General features: G+C 43.1%; 1 protein-coding gene across 1 annotated transcript; it reads right to left on the bottom strand.

Annotated features, from left to right (window-relative positions):
- Nucleotides 1-655: 655 nt before the first annotated feature.
- On the bottom strand, nucleotides 656-16,413 carry fads6 (fatty acid desaturase 6). The gene is made up of 6 exons (XM_028568546.1): nucleotides 15,917-16,413; nucleotides 7,587-7,753; nucleotides 4,334-4,514; nucleotides 3,665-3,852; nucleotides 1,160-1,339; nucleotides 656-952 (listed from the first exon to the last, which is right to left on the bottom strand). Exons 1-6 carry the CDS (start codon nucleotides 16,191-16,193, stop codon nucleotides 803-805), a joined length of 1,143 nt encoding a protein of 380 aa, XP_028424347.1. The 5' UTR covers nucleotides 16,194-16,413; the 3' UTR covers nucleotides 656-802.
- Between the last annotated feature and the right edge of the window lie 1,830 nt (nucleotides 16,414-18,243).

Below are 18,243 nucleotides of genomic sequence, written 5' to 3'. Positions count from 1 at the left end.
AATATGTACTAGACTAATTATTTTTTTGATCCCGTTTGAGTTGAGCCATGAATTACACACATGATGTTCGTCAATTTAAAAGATAATGTTGCATCAAGCAAAGTGACGTATTTTGTGTGAGACGAGATATGTAGTTTACTGAGCAGTTTGACATAAAAGTGGTACTACGACAAACTGAGACTTCATTCACTTACAAACTTCTCTTTTAAGCTGACAAACGTGTAATTTGTCTCTCAAAAATACGTCACCTTGCTTGATTCACAGCTTGCTTGCTAGCTAGCTAGCCTAGCTCTGTTCCACAACGCACGTAACGTTATCTCACCTGATGTGTTTTATCCAGCATTTTTTTTATCAGCCGGGAATAGAAAGTTCGAGCAATATCCGTTGCTCGTTTAAGTAACGTTACATCCCGGATACGAAACACACACACAGACACCGTAGCTTTAGCGGGACGTCACCCATGTGACTACGTTTTTTTACCATCTTGTACGTAACAGTTTTACGACAAACTGAGACTTTCCTCACTTGCAAAATGATCTTTTAAACTGACAAACATCATATGTGTAATTCATGGTTTAATTCAAACGGGATCATAAAATAATTAGTCTCTCCCCGTTCACTACCACACATATTTTTTCTGAAATAAAGTCCCATGGTGGTCCACCGGAAGGGGCAGGACTTGGCCTCTCTACTGAGACTGTTCAAAGCTGGAGCGTGGAGGTTGTGACATTTCACTGAAACACTGGAGCTTTTCGAGCAGAAACAGCGCTCATTAGTTTTTTCTGCTTCACTGCTCCCTTCATCACTGCACCCCCACCAGCTCGGTGATCGGCGGGGCAAACACCATCAGCTCCTGGTATTTGTGGAAGAAAAAGCGCAGGCGGTTGAGGTAGCTGTCCTCCTGGTACGGAAGCTGCTTTTCAGTCAGGTACCTGGACACAACAGGCTTCACCTGGAAGAGAGACAACCAAAGTAATGAAGGCAGTGGGCAATAAAGTAGCTTCCTGTTTGTTCCCACCTCTAAACAATTCTTTCTGTGTTTCTGTGCCATAAAGCAGAAATCTCCCTCTGTGCTGCCAAACAACCCAATGAATCTGCAGTTAAAAATCTACCCAGTATGGAATTGATAATATGTGACTATTCAGGGTTCAAACGTTACCTTTAGACACATGTTATCAGACAGAAAGGGGAAGAGATGGTGCTCCACGTGGCAGTTGATAAGCGAGTGTCCAAAAATCCAGTCCAGAAAGGGGTTACGAGGCAGGTTCAGGACTCCGTGGGTCATCTGGTAGATCCTCTTTGGTCGGTTGTTCGGAGAGAACATGTGGAGCCCGATGTGCTGCCAATTACACACAGTTTTATTATGGTTAACTGTTGTGCATCCCTTTAAAAAAATTGCTCTGATGTCCTTATGAATGACAAAAGTCTGCATCAAAAACCATAAAATACTAATATTATATTAATGCTTTTACTTAAACGTCCAATATGTAATTTACTGCCGCTAGGGTTCTCTCGATGGAAACCTATGGGTGTAAACACGGACTTTTGAGGACGACGTGAAGATGCGTGGGATAATGGGAGTTATTGTTATAACGGTCGAATCATCTGTTTTCCCCATCAAGTTGTGTTAATGTTTTCATCTGCATCTTAAACGTCTACAAATGTCAACGGAATATCAACGGTGAATAGCGCCGAATTACGGAGAGAGCTAGCCGACTGACGGGGCAAAGAAATGTCGAGGCGAGGAAGACAGGTATGCCCAAGGGCTTAACTTTAGGTTGAACATTGGGGGGGGTTGAGATCCCGCGACATGTCTGCATGTATTGATAAAAGCCCAAAAACATCAAAAGTTGGTGACAAAAAAACGTCAAAGGTACAAACGCGCCTGGCTATTAAAGGGAATGGGAGATGACATTCTGATTGGTTTATTGCACGTTATGCCCAAAACACACCAATGATTGATTAAGACACTAAGTACAACCCTTTTGAACCATGCGCCTGGTGAACGGACCCTTTTTCCTGCCGTTAAACTAGCAAAATTCATGATTTCATACACGCGCTAAACACACCTGCGCCAGGCGCTTCACGCACTGCGCTTAGATCGTTAAAATAGGGCCATCAGCCTATAAATGAGACATCAGAGAAAAGCTTATCCACGGCTAGAAGTACAGGAACACTGAGTTTAGGGGGAAAAAGATAGAACGCTGGCCAAAAACAGCAGCAGGATCCAGGGGAGAACCGGTTTTCAGTGTGAACCCCCACAGAGAACAAACATTTTTCCCTTTGACTTCACATCAAGAACCTGTGTTTTCTAATCCGCCTTCAAAAACACTTTGATCAGAACAATGCACAATGAGCTGCAGCGCTGGGAAAATCATGCATGAATTGTTCCTCTTTATCCCTCTTTATCAGCTGATCCAGACTGCTGCTGCCAGAGAAGGCTGAGGATAACTCCAGCTCTCAGATCATTACCTTAGCTACCAGTTCTTACAGAATCAACTTCCAAATTATATTGCTTGTCCATAAATAACTGAACGGTCCAGGTCCAAGATACAAACCTCGCATACCTCTCAGCTCGGCTGGCTGTTCCCAGAGTCTAAACTAAACCCAAGCTGCCTTTAGCTTCTATGCAGCTCAAGTGTATAACACATTGCCAATAGAGCTTAGACTTGACACAATGCTGATTTATTTTAAATATAAGCTACCTTTTTTACAATGGCTTTTAATTTATTATACCTTTCTATGTTTTTATTCCTTGTGCATTTGATTGTTTCTTTGTTTATTTTTTGATTTACTCTTTTTAATCTGCAAAGCACATTGGGTTGCCCTTGGGTATGAAATGTGCTATATAAATACATAAATACATTTGCATGACCTTTAGTTCACCGACTGGTCTGATCTATGACAACAAAATGTTGCATTATCATTTGGTGCCAGCAGTCTTTACCAAACCTGTGAGAGATCAACACATTCCAACACAATTAGCATTTCCTGGAATGGCAAAATGCGTGTCCCGCCCTGCTCTGCCTTACTCTGCCTCTGACTGGCTCACCCTGGTATTTTTACCCTATCCATAGTCTATATCCAAGACCACCTTCCACTTCCGGGATTGCTCCAGTGCTGCCGGATATTCCGCCAGATGTCTCTCTTTTCGGCCAGATGTCCGTCACCTTCCTATTTCTTTTTGTTGGGGTTCTAACCTCCGGTGGATTTGTGAGGACTATGGTTAACTGCTCCTCAGATCTCTGCAGGGTAAATCCAGACAGCTAGCTAGACTATCTGTCCAATCTGAGTTTTCTGTTGTGCGACTAAAACTACTTTTGAACGTACACATGTTCCACCAAAATAAGTTCCTTCCAGAGGCTATTTTGCAGAGGAAGAGTGTGACTAGAAATGCCAATAAACCAGAGCATGTTTTTCTCCCATCCCAGAATGCTGTGTGGACTAGCCAGAACCCTCCTCCGCAGAGCTGTGGAGGATGGTCTGGCACTGCCTGACTTAATCCAACCAACGAAGCCAATCAGAGTAGAGCGTGTCATGCCTTCGCCATCCTAGGAAACGCAAATGTGCGTGCCTCACAGAGCTGCTAGCATGTCTGCAGACTCTCGTTCTTATTTGAGAACATGTCGCCGCTGTACACGGCTGCAGGTACGGTATATCTCACCTGGAAAATGTTGACATGGATGTAGGGCACAGAGAACATCGCTCTGCACACAAGCATACAGAGCAGAGCGCTGAGAGGCGACAGGAACCCGGAGACGTGGATCAGCAGCCAGTACTGTGAATACAGGCCCAGTGTTACCATCAGGACGGTCCTGACCACGAGAGCCAGAGAGTGTCCTTTGAGATGAGCTGAAAAAACCAGAGAACCACATGGAAGAGAATAAACTCTCACCTCTAGAGCCGCAAAGATTAATGGATTAGTTTTCAACTATTAAAGTAATACTAAAAACCAACTATTTTGATCAATCAATTAATTGGTTTGAGTCACTGGTCCCCAAAAAGAGAGAAAAACTTTGAAAAAAGGGCCAAAGACTTCCCCTAAAAAACAGACAGGCGACAGAAACTTCGAAAAGAAATCTCCAGAAGGGCAAATAAATGTAGAAAAAATTGTCAAAAAAGAAAAAAAATGATTTATCTAAAATCTCATTCAATCAACATTTTGTGAAAGCACCAATTGTCAACTGTACAATGTCGTTGCAATATCGACATTGAAGCATTTGGTCAAGAATATCGTGACATCTGATTTTTCTCCACATCACCCCCAGCCCTAGAATCACATTTAAAGTTCAGTATTTGAGTGAAGCGTCTGCCTCTCTTTGGCGCCTCTTACCGAGTGCAACAAGCGGAGTGATGATGGGCACGGCCAGGGGAGCTATGAACAGGTAGACGGTGCGAGGCAGGAAGGGCACCTTCCACACGCTGGAGTCGCCCAGGCCAATAACATTAGTATGAGCATGATGCATCTTAATGTGGCCGTGAATGCCGGCTTGCGCTGAGAATGAACCACAGATCTGAGTGGATGAACACAAGGACAGATGGCACACGTTCATCAACATTCAAACAACAAAACTGTCACTGATGCAACACAAAAACCAGGAGCATATATGTTTATATTGATGGACTTTTTCTGACTTCACACTGTTTTTTTTATTTTTTGGGGCATTTTCAGCTTTTATTTTGATAGGACAGCAGAAGACATGAAGGGGGAGAGAGAGGGGGGAACGACAAGCAGCAAAGGGCTGCAGGTTGGAGTCGAACCCGGGACCTCTGCGTTGAGGAGTGAACCTCTATATATGGGTGCTTGCTCTACCAACTGAGCTATCTGGGCGCCTTACTTCACCCTGTTGTTTTTTTAATACTGAACCTTATTACTAGAGCTGTCCCCATAGATGGATTCCCTGGCTGTCCCCCCACTTAAGAAATTCGTAGTCATGATTTTGTCGACTAATCGAGTAGTTTAATTAACAGAGCTTTAGAATCTAGAGTTTCTTCACAAAGAACCAACCAAAAATGTTACAAAATGACACATTGTAGTCTAAGATCAGAATCTGCATTTGTGTGTGTGTGTTTGTGTCAGAGCTCTGATCTCTGTTAATTTTCAGAGAGGACAGATAAGCTTGCGCTTACGTGCTCTCAAGTACCGAAAATTCAACGTTTAACGTGTAAAAAAAGGGGGCAAATTTACTGGTTGCACATGTGCGACTGGATGTAAAATTCAAAATTCGACCATTAGGTTGCAGCCAGGAGCCCTGCTGGCAGTAATTCTATTGTCTTAAATCAACAAGGTCATTATTGAGCTATACTGTCACCTACTGATACGGAATAGTATTTAATTTCTCTGCCAGTCATCATATTGCAGGCACAGATGCGCAACAATGGCAAATTATTATTACTTAATTTGTTGGACAAATTAAGTAAAATCGGATAATTTCTCACGGCACACAGGACGATCTCTCACGGCACAGTGGTTGAAAATCACAGGGTTAGGGTAAGAATAGCAGGGTAAGCCAATCAGAGGCTGGATAAGGCAAAAATAAGGCGGGACGCGAGGCACGTCCTGTGGCGTCGACACGTCTCGATCTAGCATCTACCCTGGAAGGGGGGCATAGTGTGCCAAAATAGACTAAAGCGTGAATTATACTGGCCGCAGCCCAGCTGGCACGCGCAAATGTGATGCTAATGAGGAAAGGCTACCAACGTTACTCTTTCTATGGTCTAGAAGACGAAGAAAATGGTAAACATTGATGTCAATGCTTGGATTTGATGACCTACTTGGTCGGACCGAGCCTTTCATTCACTATAAAAGAACTCATCTTAAACTTATCCAGTAAGTTTACAAGAGAGACTTGCGGTCACTCAGAGAGTCCTGGCATCCGGTTGCCCAGGAGCTCGTTCATGCTTCCTGTTTCCGCTTTGTCGCACGCTGCTGAAAAAAAAAAAAGAGTGGGGCGCGACCTCGGCTCGCGCGCTATAAATCCGGGCAAGATCTACGTCATTTTGACGTCACGATGGCGCGCGCCAGGTTGGGACAGACCGGTATAATTCACGCTTAAGAGGGCGCAGCCCTACCTTTTACAGAAGAAAAAAGTGCTTCACAAGAGTCAAATTTGTTTAAAAAAAAAACTGTCAAAAGAAAAAACTTGTGCTTTGATGAGCAGCCAATAATAGTACAACAAACAGCAGAGGTTATGATGACATTTTGATTTCCTAAAGAGCAACTGAATGTTCAGCAAAACACCTGAGGTTCAACAGTTCACTCAACACCGAGTGTTAGAAAAATGATGCTTTGAACGGTTTTGCTTCAGTTTCTTTGTTAAACCATTTGCATCCAAACTGCTGTTTTAGTATTTCTGTTTTAGTATTTCTGTCTTTCATGTGTTAATCATGAAAGCTGAGTGACCTTGCAAAGAGCACAGGATGTATTCTGAGGGCAGGTGCCGGGCCTGACCAGAGATAAGAAGAAACGCTACTGATTGCATGAACCGAATGACTAACTTGACTCCCAACTCCTTTAAAAAGACACTGTTGTGAACAACCTACAGTCACTTTCTGTACTGACGATGAAGTGCTTGTGTTTGGGTCCATTCTTTGATAAATAATGATCCTAACAGCGAGCTAACACACAGCTTTAATAACCTGGTAGTCAAACACGTCACTCAGCTATAAAGCTCACTGATTAACACTTTACATCTTGCTCTGTTTGATTTGTACAAACAACAAAGCCTAGAAAAGACAAGTAGTGGTTTTACGAGGGCTTACGTTTCTATCAATGACTTCCTGGAGTCTTGTCGCTGTTTGTTTGCCAGACAACCAGCTGAGCCATAAAATCCCCCGTAGCACGCACGTCCTTTTGTGTGTTTGTACGGATTAAACACACGAGATACAACATGTTATCGAGATTATTGAGCTTTAAAGGTCCTGGTTGGAGGATTTTGTTCCCCTTTGCACACAGAGAGCCCCCCCCCCTAATAATAATGTTTTTAGGCTTTATGCTAAGCTAAGCTAAGCTAACTGGCTGCTGGCTTAAGCTATATTTAGAGAGCGGTATCAATCTTTTCCTCAAGAAAGGAAATATACATTTCTTAATAATCGTAATTTGTAGAGCACTTTGAAAAAACGTTTTTCACAAAACAGCATGGTGGCCCAATGCTGATGGTGGACCCACCACCAGATCCTCCAGTCAGAGCCCTTGATGGCTCAGATCTGGAGTTGGTCCCCGGGCGTTGTAAATGTAAAATGTAAATGGCTGCCCAGTGCTCCCTTGAGGGATGGGTTAAATGCAGAGAATGAATTTTGCTACCTTAAAGTACCTTTAATGTTGGCTGGTGATTAAAAAAGTTCATTTATTTTTTTTCCTATTCACCCGCAGGTGTCTCCCCTTAAAAATAAAGAAAAGACAGTTCAAAGGAGGTTCAAGCTCAAATAAAATTGGGAAAGGCTCTTCGATAAAAGTATGTTTTAAGAAGGAACTTGAAGGAGACCACCTATACTACATCATGCCTCAGCTCGCCGCTACATGTGAGAAGAAGCTTCGCCTCGGTGTGTTTAACGGTAGTCTTCAGTTTGTTTTCTGAACATCTCACCTCGATGAAGAAGACGGCCCAGAACTTGCCCCAGGCCTGCGACTCGCTCAGCGCCCCGTGGCTGGACAGATGTGTCCCTTTAACCGTGATGACGGCGTGAGCCACGCCCATCAGCAGCATCCCCGCTGAAAAGCTCAGGAGCTGAGAGGAGCCCAGCAGCAGGAAGGCTGCAAGACACAACACAGCAGGGACTTCAGTCTGAATGTGTTCATTAGTCCGTCTGGATCAGGGGTGTCAAACTCAACTTCCTTAAGGGCCACACAGGAACATGAGAAGCACATCAAGGGCTAGACATGTAGAGTTTATTGCTTTTACAGTATTTAATCAAAAAAGTCAAATATCTTTGACTGTATCATTGCATGGCTCATATAGTCTACTCACTTATACCTTGGTAGACAAAAATGTAAAGAAATATGCCAAAAAGCTTCAAAAACGTTGAATAAAGCAAAAGACATACCGTAAAAAAACAAGCGTAAAAAATGTCGTAAAAAAGCACCAAAAACCCGCCGTAAAAACGTTGTATAAAGTGCCCTAAAAAGCGTTTTGCAAAGTTGTAAAAATGTTGTAAAAAGTGTCAAAAAATTCATAAAAAGAGTGAAAAAAAAACCAAGGCGAGGCCAAAATCTATTGTGAATCTAAATATATATGGGGGCTGGATTTGCAGCGCGGGCATTGAGTTTGACACGTGTGGTCTAGATCAATGGAAGGACATTTCCAGGACAAAGCCTGGACATCGACTGTTCGCTCTCTGTGATGCCGTTCGCTACGGGAAACACCAACAACCTGCGAGCTACCAAGCTAACGTTACACGCTGAAAATGGCAAAAATTTGGACGGTGCAACAAGGCCGGCCTGCTTGGTTCTTTCGGGGAATGGTTGTAAAGATTTACTAAGCGGGCATTTCCTCTCTAACTGGGACGTTTTGGGACTGATTGGTGGGATTGCTGAGGACAAAGTACACACGGAGATACACTGGTAAGAGCCAATGAGGTTTAACCATGTATCAGCTAATTTAAATAGCTCACGTTACTGTATCGTGTCAACAGTTAACTTTATTTAATTTTATATGTGGCCTTTTTTCTTTCACGGGGTGCAAATGTTCCACCAAAACCAGTTCCTTCCCGAGACTATTTAGCAGAGCCACCGTCGCTGCGTGTGCGGCTTAGCGCCGCACAACAGGATTGCGATTGTCCTATCCCAGAATGCATCTGTGGTGAAGCCAGACCTTACTCCACAGCGCTGTGGAGACAGAGCTGGCAATGCGAGACTATTAATGAATTAATTAGAGGTATTTGTGGGGGGGTCAACCGACCACACAGTGTTGTATCTGTTATCTGTGAGCAGCAGCGGTGTGGCTTTCAACCATGACACACCGGAAGATCAGGTGAAAGAATGAGACGTGATCCTCCAGGTGACTGTGTAACCATTTCATCACACAGGGGGGGGGGTTCCTCGCATGATGACATCACCCGTACCATTTCTAATTTATTAACATATCTGTTTGGGTTCTTCTCTTACGCTTCCATCAAGAAAAATAAATACTACATCATTAATTTGATACTGTTACTCGCCAAATTTCATATTCATAAGATTACATTTTGAACTCAACATTACATTTCATAAATTCAGTATCCTGAAAACAAGAATAGCTGTTAACCCTCTGAGGGCAAAAGACACACCGGTGAGTCCAAGCGATTCTCGACAACACTCATACTCGAAAAGCGATATTACAACATTTCATTTTAGAGATTTATTTACTATTTCATTCACATATTACGCTGTTATTGTGAACCCAAGACTTATGTAAACTCATTCCAAAACAATTGAGCGTAGGTATGTTTTCACAAGAGATTTGAGAAATTTTAACAACCTTTTAGATTTAGGGCCAAATTATCTCTTTAAACAGTGCCCTGGAACAAATGTGGGCCTCACTTTACAGAAAGCTGAGTTTGTTCTGAACATTTTTATATGAAAAACACAGGGATCAGTTATATGCAAATACCCTTAAAAGGAGAATTCGAGAAGATATCTAAAAATACCCTTAAAACCATCAATCTATGTACTATACAAGATCTTCATAAACTGATGTGTACTGCATAGGTTATGTGGAAATGTGTCATTTGTGCAATATAGAGGCTATTGGGGTTGTGCATTATGTCATTTTTGCAATACATAGGCTAGGGTTGGACAATATGTTAGTTGTGCAATATCTCATTGTGCAAGGGCTGTGCTACACTTACAGGGTTGTTCAATTAAAAACTGCCACTTAAAGGAGGAGTTAATGTGCTTACTATAGAGGTACCTGTCTAATATATATGAGAGCAGGTTTTCTGTTGCATGAGAGTATGTGTTGAGAAATGCTATTTTCTGTATTTTGTGTTGTCATTTTAAAGCTGCAGAACGGACAGAGTCCAAAACAAATTTCCCTTCGGGGACAATAAAGTATATCTTATTTGTTATTTAATTGCAACCCCCCTGGTATAATGTATATTTGTGCTTCGTTTATTTATGTTCCGACTGCCTTTGTCTTTGAATGTTTAAATAAAGACCAAAAAAAAAAGTTGTCTGCACTTGACTTCATTTTTTTTTTGCTGTGCTGTTTCTAATGTTTTGAGTTTGTTTTTTTCAGCTTCTGGTCCAGCGTAGCAGGTGTACCTTCATTTGTGGTGTGGAATTTTTCTGTATTTGTCGCTGTTGCCAATATGTTGTGTTTGTCGACAAACACAACTTGCTTAACTTCGTCCCATATTCGACTCTGCCTCTGACCACATTCACAAACATTCAAATATTTATACGAACAGCTGAACTTCCTGTCAAATTCAGTTCGATGATAAAATTACCTCACTCTGATCACATTAAATATGAATGAAATGCAGCACCGATGTGGATGGTTTTAACTGCAATATCTCTGCAACCCAAGCAGCCAGTGAGGCTTCTCTGGCTCGGCCTTGCAGCCGGGTTTTAGATGACATGTTTCCTCCCTAACCCAATGAAGCAGTGCTCATATACTGCACCTCCTATTTCAAAGTGAACTATTTCGAGGAGATAAGTCACAAGCTCTCATATACCCAAAGACAGATGCCTCCTCAGGCGCACTGTGGGACTAAAGTGAGTATTTATTAATCACCCTTATACAGTCAGGGATATGCTGCGTGGCTTCAAATTATAAAAGAGCAGCTGCAGTAGGAATCTGTTGAAGGGAAAACTGAAGCCGTTATCTCTGCTCTCTTCAAAGCCACCAGACTCATTTTACCTCGCAGAACACGGGAGTTGCTGCTCTACCGCTGCCTCCATCGGTTAGTTACTTACAGTTTAAATGGTAAAGGGCCATGTGCAATATTACGATACGAGTACGATAGACGGATCATTAACTGGCAACAATTTTGATTATCTATCAATAATTTAAGCACACTTTCACTAGGTTCAGCCTCTGAAATGTGAATATTTCGTGTTTTTTTTTAAGTCTTCTGTGACAGGAAACTGAATATTTTGTGGTTTTTGACTTTTGGATCGGACAAAACAAGTGAACTGAAGACATCACATTGTGCTACGGGAACTTATGACGGGCATTTTCCATTTCACATTTTATAAAACATCAATTCAGAAAATAATCGGCAGATCGCAGCCCCATTTCTAAATATTTAATTGGACTCCAGAAAATTTTCGGTAATTTTCTGACAGTTTATAGTCTCAATAATGTATTCATTTGAAAATATTTATTGACAGATTAATAAAAAGTTAAAGCCCTGTAGATATAATTATCTTATGATGCATGGAGCAGTTTGAATTCCACATTGTTATATGCAATATAACAAATATAACTCAACGTGATGAAAAGGTTAATCATTTTCATAATTTAATAAAAAATTGTTTTATTATAAATTACAATTTACACATTGTTTGTTATAAATCACTAAACACAGGCCTGGAATACACACACATATGCTCAGCTGCCAGTGGTGGGGGGTACGGAGCCTTGCTCACGAGCACAGGAGGTGAACTGACATCTCTCCAGCTACCAGTCCACACTCTGGTCCGTACAGGGACTTGAACCAGTGACCCACCGGTTCCCAACCCAAATCCCTACGGAGGTACTGCCACCCCCAAATATATATATATATATAGTTCCTGCATAAGATAACTCAGAGACAAATGAATTGCACATACATATATATTTTGCCTGACAGTACCTAGGTAAGGACTACTAGCCAGTCAGAAGCAGATTATGAGGGCGTGCCCTGACAGTATCTAGGTAAGGACTACTAGCCAGTCAGAAGCAGAGTATGAGGGCGTGCCCTGACAGTACCTAGGTAAGGACTACTAGCCAGTCAGAAGCAGAGTATGAGGGCGTGACCTGACAGTACCTAGGTAAGGACTACTAGCCAGTCAGAAGCAGAGTATGAGGGCGTGCCCTGACAGTACCTAGGTAAGGACTACTAGCCAGTCAGAAGCAGAGTATGAGGGCGTGCCCTGACAGTACCTAGGTAAGGACTACTAGCCAGTCAGAAGCAGAGTATGAGGGCGTGCCCTGACAGTAGCTAGGTAAGGACTACTAGCCAGTCAGAAGCAGAGTATGAGGGCGTGCCCTGACAGTACCTAGGTAAGGACTACTAGCCAGTCAGAAGCAGAGTATGAGGGCGTGCCCTGACAGTACCTAGGTAAGGACTACTAGCCAGTCAGAAGCAGAGTATGAGGGCGTGCCCTGACAGTACCTAGGTAAGGACTACTAGCCAGTCAGAAGCAGAGTATGAGGGCGTGCCCTGACAGTACCTAGGTAAGGACTACTAGCCAGTCAGAAGCAGAGTATGAGGGCGTGCCCTGACAGTACCTAGGTAAGGACTACTAGCCAGTCAGAAGCAGAGTATGAGGGCATGCCCTGACAGTAGCTAGGTAAGGACTACTAGCCAGTCAGAAGCAGAGTATGAGGGCGTGCCCTGACAGTACCTAGGTAAGGACTACTAGCCAGTCAGAAGCAGAGTATGAGGGCGTGCCCTGACAGTAGCTAGGTAAGGACTACTAGCCAGTCAGAAGCAGAGTATGAGGGCGTGCCCTGACAGTACCTAGGTAAGGACTACTAGCCAGTCAGAAGCAGAGTATGAGGGCGTGCCCTGACAGTACCTAGGTAAGGACTACTAGCCAGTCAGAAGCAGAGTATGAGGGTGTGCCCTGACAGTACCTAGGTAAGGACTACTAGCCAGTCAGAAGCAGAGTATGAGGGCGTACCCTGACAGTACCTAGGTAAGGACTACTAGCCAGTCAGAAGCAGAGTATGAGGGTGTGCCCTGACAGTACCTAGGTAAGGACTACTAACCAGTCAGAAGCAGAGTATGAGGCCGTGCCCTGACAGTACCTAGGTAAGGACTACTAGCCAGTCAGAAGCAGAGTATGAGGGCCCTGACAGTACCTAGGTAAGGACTACTAGCCAGTCAGAAGCAGAGTATGAGGGCTGGCCCTGACAGTACCTAGGTAAGGACTACTAGCCAGTCAGAAGCAGAGTATGAGGGAAGGACTACTAGCCAGTCAGAAGCAGAGTATGAGGGCGTGCCCTGACAGTAGCTAGGTAAGGACTACTAGCCAGTCAGAAGCAGAGTATGAGGGCGTGCCCTGACAGTACCTAGGTAAGGACTACTAGCCAGTCAGAAGCAGAGTATGAGGGCGTACCCTGACAGTACCTAGGTAAGGACTACTAGCCAGTCAGAAGCAGAGTATGAGGGCGTGCCCTGACAGTACCTAGGTAAGGACTACTAGCCAGTCAGAAGCAGAGTATGAAGGCGTACCCTGACAGTACCTAGGTAAGGACTACTAGCCAGTCAGAAGCAGAGTATGAGGACGTGCCCTGACAGTACCTAGGTAAGGACTACTAGCCAGTCAGAAGCAGAGTATGAGGCCCTGACAGTACCTAGGTAAGGACTACTAGCCAGTCAGAAGCAGAGTATGAGGGCGTGCCCTGACAGTACCTAGGTAAGGACTACTAGCCAGTCAGAAGCAGAGTATGAGGGAGTGCCCTGACAGTACCTAGGTAAGGACTACTAGCCAGTCAGAAGCAGAGTATGAGGGCGCACTGCCTGACAGTACCTAGGTAAGGACTACTAGCCAGTCAGAAGCAGAGTATGAGGGTGTGCCCTGACAGTACCTAGGTAAGGACTACTAACCAGTCAGAAGCAGAGTATGAGGCCGTGCCCTGACAGTACCTAGGTAAGGACTACTAGCCAGTCAGAAGCAGAGTATGAGGGCCCTGACAGTACCTAGGTAAGGACTACTAGCCAGTCAGAAGCAGAGTATGAGGGCTGGCCCTGACAGTACCTAGGTAAGGACTACTAGCCAGTCAGAAGCAGAGTATGAGGGAAGGACTACTAGCCAGTCAGAAGCAGAGTATGAGGGCGTGCCCTGACAGTAGCTAGGTAAGGACTACTAGCCAGTCAGAAGCAGAGTATGAGGGCGTGCCCTGACAGTACCTAGGTAAGGACTACTAGCCAGTCAGAAGCAGAGTATGAGGGCGCACCCTGACAGTACCTAGGTAAGGACTACTAGCCAGTCAGAAGCAGAGTATGAGGGCGTGCCCTGACAGTACCTAGGTAAGGACTACTAGCCAGTCAGAAGCAGAGTATGAAGGCGTACCCTGACAGTACCTAGGTAAGGACTACTAGCCAGTCAGAAGCAGAGTATGAGGACGTGCCCTGACAGTACCTAGGTAAGGACTACTAGCCAGTCAGAAGCAGAGTATGAGGCCCTGACAGTACCTAGGTAAGGACTACTAGCCAGTCAGAAGCAGAGTATGAGGGCGTGCCCTGACAGTACCTAGGTAAGGACTACTAGCCAGTCAGAAGCAGAGTATGAGGACGTGCCCTGACAGTACCTAGGTAAGGACTACTAGCCAGTCAGAAGCAGAGTATGAGGGCGTGCCATGCTAGCAGCTAGGTGAGCATTATAACGTGTGCTACAAAGTGACCACGTTTGTCTCTGAAGTAAAGGCTGGACTACAACAGAGCTGTTTGGAGCAGTTTGTGAACAGTGTTTTCTGTTGGAGATGGTAAGTCCCTTTGGGGGGGGGACTTTGGGCTTTTTCAACGAGCCGTGTCCACCATTGTGCCAGCATCCATCAGACTGTTAAACAAACAATACCCACCCCCCATCGATCGATCCAGACTTTGACCTATTCTCCCTACCCACCCCTCTACTCCTACCCTCAAGGTTTTTAGTTTCTTTTAGTATTTTAGTAATTAGCATTTATTTATTCTCTGGTATGATTAATAAGGGAAAAATAAAGTTCTTTTGTTTTTTTTAAACCTATAACATACACAAAAAAGATATATAACACAATAAAGCAAGGGGGGAAAGCCAAAAAGCATAATATGAGCACTTTAATCAATCAGGGACATTTATTATCATCAATATGACGTATATGTATTTATTTTGGATCTGGTTTTTATCTCCTTGAGCCGGTTGGGTCACAGTAACTAGTCCACAAAGACATAAACAATAACTTAAAGTACAACATGTACTTTTTTAGTTTCTGTAATAACTTTATATCAGTTAGGACATTTAAACTGTTAACCCTTGTGTTGTCTTCCCGGGATGAAAATTGAACTTTTTTGTCGCTTTTTCCAATGCTTTTGGCGATTTTTGTCACATTTTCAATGCTTTTCTTATTCATGGTCAATAAACCTAATTTATATGACATTATACCTCATTTGTTATATATATATATATATATAAAAAAAAAAAAAAGAAACCTTACTTATAACCTTATAGAAAATTATTTTAACTAATAGTTGAGATCAGAGGATGTTGAGTGGATCACAGACTGGTAACTGTCAAAGTTAGTCAGGATACATTTTGAAACCATTTGAAACCATTTTTTTCAAATGCTATAAAATTGAATAAAACACCAAAAATTCAATGAAAGTAATCATTCATTTTACCTGCCAAGCACATCCATACATCCATGTTACAACATTTTATTTTTGGGCAATTTGATTACAAAAGAAACCCATATTTCTGATTATAAAAAAATGGTTACACTTTACTTGAATGTATCTACATAAGAGTGACGTGACACTGTCATGAACGTGTCATAAACATTATAAACAAGTCAAACCTTTATGACATAACGCTTCTTTTAGTAAGTGTCATTCGGTTTTTGTCATGACAAGTAATGGTTAGAGTTATGGTTATGGTTAGGGTTCATGTGTTCATGACACTCTTATGTAGATACCTTCAAGTGAAGTGTTACCACAATACATTTGAAAATAGGTCAAATCTGACCCGAAGACAACAAAATGTTTAAAGAAAAGCTGTCTACATTCCCCAGTGTGTGCGCGCTAGCCTTACCCGGTGGCAGACAGAGGAAAGCTGCTGCCAGGATGCTGCAGTCGACCCCCCTCCTCTCCCACCAGCTGCTCTCCTTTATTATCTTCTGCACGCGCCTCGTCAGCTCCATCATCAGCGACTCCTTCTCCGCGTCTTCCCCTCCGCTGCCTCCATTCTTCTCCCCGTCTCCCTTCATCTCGGAATCCACTTTCCTCTTGACTAACATCTCCCCCGTCCGCCCATCCTCTCCTCCTCTCTCCTCCCGTCCTTCCCTCCACTCCTCCGGTACATTCTGCATGTCAGCTGCTCCCCCCGTGCTGGTAAACCGGCTCAAAACAAGGTCACCATGTGGTCTGTGTCGTCCTTGCAAGCCGCCTGGTGCTTAACGCTGACTACACACTGCACCCTGAGCGTACAGTCCACATCCTTATTGAGGAGAAGCATTGTCAGAGGCCCAGCCTCCTTCCCTGCTGCTTCAAGAGCCCTTTTTCTGCACCCTCCTCTTCTACATCCTTGTCTCACCTACTCTGTTTCCCCTTTTCCCCCCCCCTCTGTCAGCTGACTCCTGATGCAACCCAGAAGCAGTGGAATTTTGTTATCCCACGACCCAAAGATGTAAAAAAAAAAAGAAAAGAAAAAGCCCTGTGATGTGATGGAAATCCTCACAACAAAACCGCAGCAGCTCAGCTCAGAGTCGACTTCTCCCTCCTCTCTGGTGTCTCATGTATTCTGCATGTCGCTCACAACACCCCCCCCCCACACACACACACACACCCCACCCCCTGTTGGGTTCCTTTGTGTCGGCTCCACTCCCCTCCCCTCGCATCTCTGTAACCTTGGCAAGTGTTCTGGGAAAAGAGAGGGAGAGAGAAGAGCAGAGGAGTGGCTAAACAGTGGCTGTTCTGTTGTTTCTTCCCCAGGGGGAAAGGTTCAAAATAAAAAAAAAGGAGAAGATGCTGCGTGCACGAGTGTGCCCCTCGTAGTTAGGGGTGTGTTTTTAAAGCTGGGGTAGGGGAGAGTTTATGTGTGCATATATATCTGGTGTCAGCGCTGCTATTTCTTCTGGAGAAAGGCCAGTGTTCTGGGCTTGAGGCCATGCTGACTATTTAAAACATACACTGTTTATTTTACTCTTAAAGGACTGCAGATACTGCAGAGAAAGGACCAGGTGAGGCAAGGCAGCTGCATTTTGTATAGCACAGATCAGCAACAAGGCGAGTCAAAGTGCTTTACATAACACATTAAAGAGCTGTCGAAAAAAACATCAGTTGAAGAGAATATAGAACAGCTAAAGTAGAATAAGACAGGTATGAAACACAAGAATAAGTCACAGTGCAGTAGAGCTGGACAATATCAATATATTATATCGATATTGTGATATGAGACTAGATATTGTCTTGGATTTGGATATCGTAATATCGTAATATGGCATAATTGTTGTCTTTTCCTGGTTTTAAAGGCTGCATTACAGTAAAGTGATGTACTTTTCTGAACTTACCAGACTGTTGTAACTGTTCTATTATTTGCCTTTACCCACTTAGTCATTATATCCACGTTACTGATTATTATTTATCAAATATCTCAATGTGTAAATATTTTGTGAAAGCACCAATTGTCAACACTAGAATATTGGTCAAAAATATTGTGATATTTGATTTTCTCCATATTGCCCAGCCCTACAGTGCAGTGTAATAAATCAACAATTAGCGTCACAAATAGGGTTGCAAAGGGGCGGAAATTTTCCGGTAAATTTCCGGAAACTTTCCATGGAAAGTTGAGCTGGGGAATTTTTGAAACTTTTATGGGAATTAACGGGAATTATCGGGAATTAACTGGATATTTTTAATATTGCTTTCCATGCAAAGTTTAGCTGGGGAATTTTGGAAATTTGGATTTACTATGGTTAGTGGGCTATACAATTAACACAGATAGGTTAATAATAGCAATGGGTTATGTATTACCCCCCCCCCAAAAACCTCCCGGATTTTAAAAACTAAATTTCGGCCAGTACGTAGTAGCCTATGCTGATTACTGCGTGCGTGCATGTCATTGACGAATATAGGGAGGACATTCAACTGAAGTTGCATTAAATCAGGTTGTTTTAGCTGCAAGATGAGGTTTTTTTCAACTACATGTAAGTTCCATGTTATAGACTAACAAGCAATATTAAAAATATCCAGTTTATTCCCATTAATTCCCGTTAATTCCCATGGAAAATTTCCAACTTTGAAAATTCCCGGAATTTTGCAACCTTAGTCACAAATAAAAGTCTTCAGCTGGATTAAAGTTACAACTGTAACCATTGATTGACAGATTTTTTTTTTTTTACATTGAAAATCAATTGACAT

This window comes from Perca flavescens, chromosome 21 (genome assembly GCF_004354835.1).
Source record: "Perca flavescens isolate YP-PL-M2 chromosome 21, PFLA_1.0, whole genome shotgun sequence".
NCBI lineage: Eukaryota > Metazoa > Chordata > Actinopteri > Perciformes > Percidae > Perca > Perca flavescens.
This window is presented reverse-complemented; position numbering and strand designations above follow the sequence as displayed.

Bases quoted from the DNA above. Each gene is read 5' to 3' on its own strand.
- fads6 (XM_028568546.1), bottom strand. From the start codon at position 16,193: ATGCAGAATGTACCGGAGGAGTGGAGGGAAGGACGGGAGGAGAGAGGA. The intron at 3,853-4,333 runs GTAAGAGGCGCC...TGGTTTTTTCAG, and splicing joins CACTCCGCTTGTTGCACTCG to CTCATCTCAAAGGACACTCT. The intron at 1,340-3,664 runs GTGAGATATACC...TGTAATTGGCAG, and splicing joins TCCATGTCAACATTTTCCAG to CACATCGGGCTCCACATGTT.